Genomic DNA, 12732 nt, shown 5'->3' with positions numbered 1-12732 from the left:
AAAACGATCCAAATTTACGTTTATCTTATTGTCCATCATTTGCTGATTCCAAAAACATATAAATATGTTATATTCGGATTAAAAACAAGCTCTGAAAATTAAATATATAAAAATTATTATCAAAATTAAATTGTCCAAATCAATTTAAAAACACTTTCATCTTATTCCTTGTCGGTTCCTGATTCCAAAAACATATAGATATGATATGTTTGGATTAAAAACACGCTCAGAAAGTTAAAACAAAGAGAGGTACAGAAAAGCGTGCTTTCCTTCTTAGCGCAACTACTACCCCGCTCTTCTTGTCAATTTCACTGCCTTTGCCATGAGCGGTGGACTGACGATGCTACGAGTATACGGTCTTGCTGAAAAATGGCAGCTACTTGACTAAATATTGTATTTTCGCCTTACGCGACTTGTTATTGTCTGCTTCGTGAAGCTAAATGATGGTAGGTGGTGTCCTTAGAACAGGGAAAATAGTATACGTACAAGCAAACACACGCGAACACACGCACATGTACACGTACACACACACACACACGCACACATACTCACACATACACACGCTCGCACACGCGCACACAAACATTTACACAAACACACGCGCACACACACAAACACACACACACACACACACACACACACACACACACACACACACACACACACGCACACACACACACACACACATACACACTTTCCTTAAAAGACGGATATGACGTCATGAAAGGCATTCTTTTAAAATAAAATATAAAAAAAGATGTAGGAATGTCATCTGGAATAATTTACATGTAAAATGGTATGCTACTGACACACACACTCACTCACACACACACACACACACACACACACACACACACACACACACACACACACACACACACACACACACACACACACACACACACATACCTAAAGTGTGGATGGTTACCTAAGAGGCGGCACTGGGTGTAGTGCCTTTCTAGTGCACTTGCACTACAACAGCACGCACTGGGTGCAGTACTCGCTCCGGCATCGAAGAATTTTGCACTAAAAAATGCACAAAATTTGACCTATTTCGTCGCCTATAGAGGACGGAAAGAATGTCATTTTGAACATTGTTATGACATTCTTTCCGTCAAAAAAGTCAATTTAACGGTGTTAAATGAAGCGACCATCCACACAATTAGGTTGTCATCCAGAGTTTAGGTTGCCATCCACGTGTGGATGGTTGCCTTATGGTGATTTAGGCAACCAAACCTGTGGAAACGGGGGTACACTCACACTCACACACACACACACCCACACACACACACACACACACACACACACACACACACACACACACACACACACACACACGCATTAACAACCACCCTCGTCTCGATTACCAGTCTAACTGAAATCATTTAATCAAATCTTAACTTGTTAAAACGGACGGTCTGCAGACATGAACCTGGGAACACCTGAGGGGAGGACTAATAATAATATTCTTCGAAGTTTGTGGATCGTGACAAATGCGAGATACTTCTATTCATTGAAAATAAACAGTGTTTTTAGACAGATCCAGTTGAAACGGGAAATTAGGAGTAGATTGCTAATAGATCCTTCTCTTTGTTGAAAATGGACCCCTTTTCAACCGTGTCAACTGCAGAAGGGAAATGAAAAGTAGACTGCTAAGTCCTTTTCTTCGTTGAAAATTGACCCTTTTTCAGACTAGGGAATTAGAAGTTGAGTGCTAATAAGTCCCTGTCTTTGTCTAAAATGCACAAGTCAGTTTTCTGATAGTTCAACTCGAAAAAAGGAATTATATGTGCTAAGGCCTCCTCTTCGTTATAAATGTCCAGATTTCAGACAGGCCAATTGACGAATTCCGTACATAACTCTGTCGGGGGTTTGAAGGGCTGTGACAGAGTTGTCGTCACCTGAAGCCGTGGCAAGCGAACGTGGTGGCAGTGAAGCGGCAATATGCGGTATGCGTGTGTGTTTGTGTGTGTGTGTTGTTCGTTTTTAAAAAAAAGCATCGTATCGAGCGGACACTGCATAAATGACAAACGTCTGCTCAAGAAATTGTCTCCTTCTTTTTGAAACATGTAAATCGAACTTGATTGTTCACTGGGAGGGATGCCACGATCACTTGGAGCAACTGGTCAAAGCTATCACTGGAGTGTTTGTCCCAGCACCCTGAGGCGCAACTCATTTTCAGCCCATGAAAAGACCCCACAGAGTTATTTCCAGACATCGTCATAGAGTGCCAAGGTCCTCCGTTTCGATGAAAATGGGCCACTGTTCAGACAGGTCAGGTTGAAACGGGGAATTAGGAGTAGAGGGCTAAGCTTCTTTCGGTTGGAAATAAAGTAGTCTTTAGGCAGGGCAATTGGAGATGAGAAAGTCTTTCTCTTTGTAGAAAATGGGCTAGTGTTTAGACGGGCCAATTTGAAAGAGAGAATTAAAAAATGAGTATCTTCGTTGAAAGTGGACATATTTCCAGACTGGTCAATCACTGAAGACGGGAAATTGGCTGTAGGCTGCTTAGTCCTTGTTTACGGTAAAAATCGACCGGATCTCAGACATGGCTTCTATTGTCTAGACTAGGAATTAGGATTAAGGTGCTATTTAGGTCCGAATTCACTTCGCTGAAAAGGTTCCTGTTTCCGGATAAATCAAATTGATACGAGTAATTAATTAGAAATAGAGTGCTCCTAGGTCGTTTTCTTCGTTGAAAATCAATTAGTTTTCCGACTACCATCTAGCCAACTAGTCAATCATTGCACACGTGAAATTAGGAGTACCGTCCGTGCAAAAGGTCTGTAATTGTGGTCTGGCAATCGTAAGTGATCGCCGGTTAGGAAGGGTTATGTTTCCTGGGCTGAAGTTGTGAAATATCAGGGGTTAATTACAATTGTGGCTAGCGTGGAGTTACCGTTTGTGGTCGAAATTAAATCTATATTTAAGTGTTAAACTTCTACTATCGTAATGGGCACGGGTATCGTAAAGATCACTCATGAGTACGTACGTCGCCGTAACTAACTTTTTCTTTTGCGCGAATTGCATTTTTACATTTGTATGATATCCCCAGGCGTGTTTTTTTCTTCATTTTTTCGATAAATGTCTTTGATGACGTCATATCCAGCTGTTAGTGAAAGTTGAGGCGGCACTGTCACGCCTTCATTTTTTGATCAAATTGATTGAAATGTCGGTTAAGCAATCTTCGACACAGCCCGGACTATGGTATTATATTTCAGCGAGGAAGCTTAATAATTAATACATGAATTTGGTCATGTTAGCAATCGATTTAAAAATGAATTTATTTTATTCTTTATCATTTTATGATTCCAAAAACATATAGATATGTTATGTTTGGAATAAAAGCAAACTCAGAAAGTTAAAAATAATAGAGACAAGCGCGCTTTCCTATTATTCGCTGTACGCTACTGCGCTATACTGGCTTGTCACTTCAAGCGAATTCGGGCAGCTATGTTTTGCACGTGAATGTCAGCGCTTTCAGTCTTGGTCGCGGAATATATTTTCTTTTCTTTTCTGAAATGCAGTGCGTTCATTATCATTCTGACCGGCACGGTTGACCTAGTGGTAAGGCGTCCGCCCCGTGTTCGGGAGGTCGTGGGTTCGAACCCCGGCCGGGTCATACCTAAGTCTTTAAAATTGGCAATCTAGTGGCTGCTCCGCCTGGCGTCTGGCATAATGGGGTTAGTGCTAGGACTGGTTGGTCCGGTGTCAGAATAATGTGACTGGGTGAGACATGAAGCCTGTGCTGCGACTTCTGTCTTGTGTGTGGCGCACGTTATATGTCAAAGCAGCACCGCCCTGATATGGCCCTTCGTGTTCGGCTGGGCGTTAAGCAAACAAACAAACAAGCAAATTATCATTCTGTGAGGTTGACAGCTTGACTAAATGTATTAATTTCGCTTCACGCGACTTGTTTTTATTTTTCCCGTCCAGACCAGTCTTGTCAGCTTGTGTCAGCCTCCGGATTCCAAGTCATTGACAACGTCACAGTCGTCACCCACGTGTCCAAGTCACCTGTTTTCTGCAACGCTTCCGGCTTAATGCGCATGTGCTTCAGGGCTACAGAAAGTAAGTGCTTACTGGAATATGTTTCGTTGTGTCGGGAATTTCTGAAAGTTAGAAAAAAGACCAAGGGAGGGTTTCACCGATAATCACATTTAAAAAAAGGACCGAAGGGAGGATTTCACCGATAATCAGAATGGACTGCTGAATTATGCATTGCTTTGTGCAACCACGCAATCGGCATTTTTCTTGATGCCTTTACTTTTGAACACGAGTGGAGAGCTGTACATAGCCTGAAAAAAGGACATACGAAACAACCATGCACGGTTGTTTGCGTGCATTATTCTTTTGTGCGTGCACATTTCCTCTGGTAGTTAAAAATGTAATACGAATTGCGTCGCAAGAGCAGCAGCCTGAATCAGAACAACGTATGTCTCTCTATGTCCCTTCACGAGCACTCAGATCATCTGCCGACTCCCTTAAGCTCAACATCCCCCACACCAAACTCAAAACAGCAGGTCAACGCTCATCTTCTTTCAAAGCACCTAGCCAATGGAACACACTACCTCTCCCCCTCCGTCAACAACAGTCCCTCGAATCATTCAAATCTGCACTCAAGACATTCCTTTTTTCCAAATAATCCATGCATTCTACACTGCCCACCCCCATCCCACCCTGAATAACTGTACATATTTAATGGTTGATGGTGTGTGTGTGTGTCAGTGACTTTAAGTCTCCGTGTGTGTGAATGAGTGTATGTGCGCCTTGAGTCGCCTGTTGGTGATATATGTGCGCGTTTCAAATATTATTATTATTATTATTATTAGTAGTATTATTATTATTATTATTATTAGTAGTATTATACTGTTGTATGCATGATGATTTATCCTATGCAAGCTTGCGCTGGTCCAATGATATGTAGAGAAAGCTTCGAGAAGTATAAGCAGAGCTCAGCATCCGGAACATTAATGAAGACTCGCTTCTCAGTCAGTGTAATCAACGAACGATGTATCAAATTTGTTTAACCTTAAAAAATTCGAAGATAAAAATTGTTTGTTCATTTCAATATTGTTGGGTGGTTTTTTGTATCCGCCTTGGTGCCAGGAGACTAGTTCCGCATTAATATCCCTCACTTTTGTTTTCGTCTATATTTAGATCGCTTAAATACGTCTCTCTGTTTTTCTAGATCTTGTTAAACCTTTGTTCAGAGAATACAAGAGAACAGCACCACCTCATCGACGTTGTCAACCAGACCGAAGGGGAACTGCAGCCTCCGCTGTCCGACGACGGCAGCAACAACTACACCAACGACGCTGCGACGACCTGGACGCTGCAGGCGGCACTTGGGCACCGGGTCTTGATGCTGTTTGATGACCTTGACATCGAGGAGCAGGAGGAGTGTCTGTACGACAGGATTGTTATAAAGAACTCCACTGCGTCTCGACCCCTCTGTGGGACACGGGATGACACGTTATCTGCTCTGTCGCTGAAAAACGTTGCTGAAGTGCGTATTTTGTTTTTACATTTAGTCAAGTTATGACTAAATGTTTTAACATAGAGGGGGGAATCGAGACGAGGGTCGTGGTGTGTGCGTGTGTGTGTGTGTGTCTGTGTGTGTGTGTAGAGCGATTCAGACTAAACTACTGGACCGATCTTTATGAAATTTGACATGAGAGTTCCTGGGTATGATATCCTCAGATGGTTTTTTTCATTTTTTTGATAAATGTCTTTGATGACGTCATATCCGGCTTTTCGTGAAAGTTGAGGCGGCACTGTCACGCTCTCATTTTTCAACCAAATTGGTTGAAATTTTGGTCAAGTAATCTCCGACAAAGCCCGGACTTCGGTATTGCATTTCAGCTTGGTGGCTTAAAAACTAATGAGTGAGTTTGGTCATTAACACGGAAACTTGTAATTAAAATTATTTTTTTTATAAAACGATCCAAATTTACGTTCATCTTATTTTCCATCATTTTCTGATTCCAAAAACATATAAATATGTTATATTTGGATTAAAAACAAGCTCTGAAAATTAAAAATATAAAAATTATGATCAAAATTAAATTTTCGAAATCAATTTAAAAACACTTTCATCTTATTCCTTGTCGGTTCCTGATTCCAAAAACATATAGATATGATATGTTTGGATTGAAAACACGCTCAGAAAGTTAAAACGAAGAGAGGTACAGAAAAGCGTGCTATCCTTCTCAGCGCAACTACTACCCCGCTCTTCTTGTCAATTTCATTGCCTTTGCCATGAGCGGTGGACTGACGATGCTACGAGTATACGGTCTTGCTGCGTTGCATTGCGTTCAGTTTCATTCTGCGAGTTCGACAGCTACTTGACTACATGTTGTATTTTCGCCTTACGCGACTTGTTGTTTGTTGTGGTTGAATGATGTTGCTGTCGTTCTTTCGTTTTTAAAAATGGTTTATGAAATTCCAAGCTAGATTCCAAGCGCAGCAGGTATAGGCATTCGGTCATGGCCTGCTTTTCTGTGGATGAGTTTGGTGTGGATTAAAGTATGGCACGTAGTTGCGTAATCCATTTTTTATTTTGTTGTTCATTTGATAAATTCAAAATTGTACGTATGTATTCAATCATTTATTCGGGTTTCTTTTGCCGTCCGTTCATTTGGTTGTTTGTTTCGTATTGCTTCCCGGCTGTATGTTGCAGACATGCCTACCCTTACGATTTGGGCGTAATTTACTACGATTGTTAACCCAAACTACGCCACCACGCTTTCCACAATAGAAGTACGATTTTTAAGAAACCAAAAGTACGATTTTTAGCATCTCGTCTCGATGTAAATCCGATCTGTATTGTTGCTCTCGCAGAGCTTGCGTTTGCACCTGCGCGAGATCGTTTGGGCAATATCCGGTCATTTCCGGTCTGTTCAGCAACCTACAAGATAGACGACGCCGTTTGCATTACAATGTCAATGAAGCGACGCGCGGAAAATCTTAGTCCCCATGAGACGGAAGACGAGTCTGATGAGGAAGCTGGTCACAGTGGGGGTAAAAGGATTGCTGTGAAAAAGAAGACAGCCATTCAACAGAAATACAAAGGCAGCTAAATGGAATCGTGGCCATGCCTAGGACCTTAATCAAAAGGACCAAAGCACGTCTTGTGTTCCCTTTGCCACAGTGACTTTTTGTGTGCACACGTTGGAAAATATGACAGTGCATAGAACATCGGGACAAATTATCACAAGGATGCAGTAAAGAGAACTCATGGAAACCAAAAGACAAGACGTTCGAATTACCGGTTTCTTTATCAGGAAGTCTGAGTCGAGTGATACAGTAACAAAACTGGAGGGAGAAATTGTCCGAGCAGAAGTGACAATGTGCGAAATGATTGCCGAATGGAATCTTGATTACACCTTCTTCCACCAGATTACTCTTTTGGGCTGGGCTCATTACACCTTGTAATTTTGGGGGTAGGCAGGTCTGATGTTGTGGATCTGTTATACTCCCCCGCCCCCCTCACCTCCAAGAAAACAAGTTTTCTATGATTGTAGTGTCCTCAATGGAAGCTCAATACGCTGTGTTTTTAACAAGAGCTTGGGTTCAAACTCAGTCTGTATACATTAAAATGATATCAACGCCTTTTGAATGTTTGACAGACATGTTCTAAATAGGTTTTCCTGTCAGAAAGTAAGAAGCGCTTGATGAACGATTGACTTTCATCCTCAGGTGTCGTTCTACTCCGACTACTCAGTGACTGGCAAAGCCTTCCGGCTGTCGTGGCAGTCCTTGAACATGACTCAGTGTCAGACCCAGATCTTCACGGAGACCTCAGCGGCCTTCTCCAGCTTCAACTTCCCCAGCCCTTTCCCGGACCGCATCCACTGCTTTATCAAGATCGTCGTGCAGCAAGGCTCTCGGGTCCTGCTACAGTTCTCTCACATCCTCTTCCACAACTCGTCAGAAAAATCGATAGGGCTGAGTCTTGGGAGAAGGAAGGGGGAGGAGGAGAAAGAGGAGGAGGAAAAAGAGGAGGAGATTATGGTTGGTGTGGAGGACGCCGAAGATGTTGTGAGGAGAGTGTTCGTGTCGTACGGGAACGAGCTTACTGTGCGGCTGGAGAAAAGCGTCTTGCTGGCTGGTGAGGGGTTTCAGGCGTCTTACAGAACTGGTGAGTAAAAGAGTTGGTCGTTGATGTTTGTAAGTCATCTGTCAAAGATTACGCAGAATTGTAAGTTATGTGTCAAAGATCACGCATAATTGTAAGTTATTTGTCAAAGATTACGCATAATTGTAAGTTATCTGTCAAAGATTAAGATACGCTTAAGAAACTAAAAGAAGGTTTAGTATGAGCTGTTGAAACAACAACGAAAACAAACAAATATTCAATTCGCGATACAGGTTTTAACTTTTCTTTTTTGCTGAATTGTTTTGTTTTTTGTTTTTTCTTCTTTCTTTCAAGTATTCTGTTGTCATATTTATTTCTTCTTTACATTCTTTTCAATGAGATACAGCTCTAAATTAGTGCAGTCCTACGCAGTCCAACACAACACAAACACACACACACACACAAACACACACACACACACACACACACACACACACACACACACACACACACACACACACACATTCAAATAGTATAAGCTAAAAACATGTCTGCCCGGTCACAGTATTCCAATGATTTGTGATTTGCTTCAATTGCTAATTAAAGACAGGCCTTTAGAATAATGATTCAGCAGTTATTTGGAGCCGGTCTCGTAAAATGTACCGCAGCAAACTCAAGTAGGCGACTGAAGTACACTTGGAACTAATAATGCAGAGGACTGTGACGCACGTCTTAATTGTTTTCGACGAAAATAACTCATGGGCGTGACAACAGTGAACGCAAAAATCTCGAGTTTCTCACTCTAAATAAGCGTTCAAACAATAATCTGTAGGCGGAACGCTGGAAATGGGCACCAAACTCGAAATTCCACACTGGGCAAATTCCATTCAGTATAATTATGTACATCGCACATATTGGCATCTCTTTGTTAGTCTAGTGGTTTTGGTGCGATTGCTAAATGTTGCAAAAACCAAACTTAGGCTACGTGTTTTCTAGTCTTGTTACGTGGGTGTGTGATCGATATTCCATCAAGACAAATCACGGTCAGGTACGTCACTTGGCGGTGACCGAAGGTGAGTGAAACGAAGGTTAGTTGGATGATGCAACGGCTGTTTTGTTCTGCACGTGTACCCTAAAACAATGGAGGGTCCCCGGTACTTCACTGGTTGAAATCTTACATTTCTTTAAGTTCAAACCTGTGTAAACCATCTTGTAAATTCCCGTCCAGGCTGCTACATGGATGTTGCCACTACTTTGACACATACCTTCTTCTTCTTCTGCGTTCGTGGGCTGAAACTCCCACGTACACTCGTGTTTTTGCACGAGTGGAATTTTACGTGTATGACCGTTTTTACCCCGCCATTAAGGCAGACATACGCCGCTTTCGGAGGAAGCATGCTGGGTATTTTCGTGTTTCTATAACCCACCGAACTCTGACATGGATTACAGGATCTTTTCCGTGCGTACTTGGTCTTGTGCTTGCGTGTACACACGAAGGGGGATAAGCCACTAGCAGGTCTGCACATAAGTTGACCTGGGAGATCGGAAAAATCTCCACACTTAACCCACCAGGCGACCGCGGCCGGGATTCGAACCCTCGACCTTCCGATTAAGAAGCCGACGTCTTACCACCACGCCACAGCGCCCGTCGACACATACCAAATGTCCACATCCTGGGTGCTTTCTGTGCAGAGTAGAAACATTTTGCTGAAATTATTTATAACTAACACCGATGAACAGTTGTACAATAAATTCAGCAATATAAAATTAAAAACAAACATACTAGACCGTGATTTGAAGGAGTGGTGTGTATTAGTTTTGATATGTGTGGAAGTCGGACAATTTAGTCCTAATTAGTCCTATTTAACAGCCTGAGCTGATCTTGTATCAGATCAAATCAAATCAAATTAATTTTTACATAATCAAATTATGGTTTACATAATGGTTTCACACGGGAAGTAAGATATCTTTAACAAGATTCCGATGTGTTTTTTTTAAAGATCTGTTTTAAGAACAGTCAAGCCACGCGTTTCGATGCATTGTTTGTAATGTATGGACAATCAACAATCTTATGTCATCTTATAAAATTGCGTACACTCTAAACCTAAGTGTTGACAACTGGTTACACAAAGTAGAACACCTCAATTTACAGTGTAGTCCTTTTTAGCTAACTGGCGCTTACTCACTTCATTCAAGTCACTTGCATAACGACGGACAAGTGTTGAAGATGTCATTCGTTGAGTGACTGATTTGTGAGGGAGCCAGCGTTGGTGTTAATGTTTTTCTCATACCTGTAACGCGGCTGTTTATGAAATGGCTAATCACCAATACCTTCATTGATTTTCCTTGCATTGCACCACGCAGACCTTTTGACTTATAGTTACAAACTCAGTAAGTACGAGCACACTGGGAGAGATAAACAAAAGAGTCGGCTGTGCTTTTGAAAACAGCAGTCAGACAATGAACCTTTGTTCTACTCGGCAAGTGAATTAATCTTCAGGCTTTATAAAACCTCACAATAATTTACGTTTTCCCCTATCATTCAGGCGTTCTAATTTACATTCACATCTTTTGCGCTTCTTTCGTAATGACATTCCGTTCTTAAGGCAACCTTTAGAAGCAAAAAAAACCAAAATACAAAGAATCTGCTGTTGAGTGGATACAGGAAATGGTTAACGGTTCGATACTGGCTTTCTGGGCGTGGTGAGATTACAAATATAGCATACAAAAAAACCAAGAGCATCCTCACAGTTGTTAGTGCATTGTTATTGCATGTATCGTATATCCTGTTGTCAGTTTTGTGAGGGTTATAAAAAGCAAGATTACTTTTTTCATAACGTTCTGGATTTGTTGTTTCTGTTATTGATTTTTTGGTGCCTGGTTGTGAGTCTTTGTAAGCACTTAGGAACAGAAAGCTAGGACTAGGAAAAAGAGAAGTGGAACTACAGGAAAAAGACAAAAGAGATACAGACAAGTAAACTGACCGACAGTTTGCATGCTAATATCTACGCACGTGCACACACACACACACACACACACACACACACACACACACACACACACACACACACACACACACACACACACACAAGCACACGCACGGAGAGAGAGAGAGAGAGAGAGAGAGAGAGAGAGAGAGAGAGAGAGAGAGAGAGAGAGAGAGAGAGAGAGAGAGGGTGGACAGAGAGAGAGAGAGAGAGAGAGGGTGGAGAGAGAGAGAGAGAGAGAGAGAGAGAGAGAGGAGAGAGAGAGAGAGAGAGAGAGAGAGAGAGAGAGAGAGAGAGAGAGAGAGAGAGAGAGAGAGAGAGAGAGTAAGCCCTTTTTATTTTCATGTTGAGAATAATATGTTTGCACAAAGTCAAATACGGCTTCATTACTGATGCTTCGTATTTGGAGAGTTCGTTTCATTAAAATCACTGATTGCCCCTTTACACCCTGTAGTATGTTTTCCTTCGTTAACTACTTTGTGTTTAGACGGAACATTTTGGTTTATGATGGTCGTAGCACAATGGTCATTACAATTTTCTTCATGGACTTATAGCAATGAAAACCCCAGCTATTATGACCTTGGATTGTCTAGGTTTGTTTTTATTAACCCTTCGGTACAGTTTATCTGTACAAGGACGCAGGAGAAAACTAAATAAATCAAAGTGTAGAAAAAGAAGCAAAGTACCATCTCGCTGAAAATCAAATGTTTACGGTTTAACAAATGATAAGGCCAAAAAAAAAAATTTGTCTGTTTAGGATAATCCGACCGACCCTATCGATTTGGCGCCGACCCAAAAACTTTTTTTTGATTTCAAAAAAAAAAAAAAAAAAAAAGAGGTAAAAATGCTAAAAAGAGACATTTGGCGTTTCTTTCTCTCCCTTTCTCTCTGTTTTATTTATACGTTAGTTTTGAAACATGTATTCATCAAATATAAGAAGTGAATGTTCAGCCAACATAGCATTTTATACACACACACAAAAAAAAAAAAAAAAAAAAAAACTTTACCTACCTACCGACCCTACTTTTTTTGGTCATGTTACCCTAAACAGACAATTTTTTTTTTTTTGCCTAATAATAATAATAAAACATTCTTTTATAGCGCTGTTCACCGCCAAATGGCAGTCTTATGGTGCTTTACATTAGACATTAAAATTTAACATAGTAGAGCATACTATCCTCTTCTTCTCCTGTTACAAAAATAAGATCGTGAATTTCCAATTACAACATAATTTAAAGAAACTTGCCTTCTCGTGTAAACCATCGTGTAAACCACCACAGATCTGTGTAGACTTTTACATGGGATACGACCAAGAGCATCCTTCTACTTGAAACATACTAGCAGACAACAGCCTGGCTGATTGGGCATTTTTGACTGAGTAGACTTTGCTGATTAACATCAGTACCAGGTACGCAATTAATTTCTAATTAAACTATACTTGCGGTAGGAACGTGAAGTTTGATTGTAGGCCTAATTATCTTGAGCCTAATGACAGGAGCGAAGATGTGACGTGAGTATCGCGCGCGCGCGAACCAGAGACCAATGTCAATGAAGAGCAATGAGCATACACTAAACTAGGGACGGTCAGTCTAATGAATCACCATGAATGACTAGGGAGGTTCAGTAAATAATCCCAAAATGCATAGCAAGAAGCTAAGCTGTAGA

General features: G+C 41.2%; 1 protein-coding gene across 1 annotated transcript in view; it reads left to right on the top strand.

Moving 5' to 3' along the window:
• The window catches only part of LOC138950433 (uncharacterized), a 66168-nt gene that overhangs the window by 36003 nt on the left and 17433 nt on the right, over positions 1-12732 (top strand). The window contains exons 13-15 of the mRNA XM_070322173.1: positions 3937-4071; positions 5214-5509; positions 7702-8143. Of these exons, the coding sequence (XP_070178274.1) occupies positions 3937-4071; positions 5214-5509; positions 7702-8143 (873 nt within the window). The remainder of the gene's footprint in view (positions 1-3936; positions 4072-5213; positions 5510-7701; positions 8144-12732) is intronic.

This window comes from Littorina saxatilis, linkage group LG1 (genome assembly GCF_037325665.1).
Source record: "Littorina saxatilis isolate snail1 linkage group LG1, US_GU_Lsax_2.0, whole genome shotgun sequence".
NCBI lineage: Eukaryota > Metazoa > Mollusca > Gastropoda > Littorinimorpha > Littorinidae > Littorina > Littorina saxatilis.
Note: the sequence above shows the minus strand (reverse complement) of the source record. Positions and strands in the feature narration are given on the sequence as shown.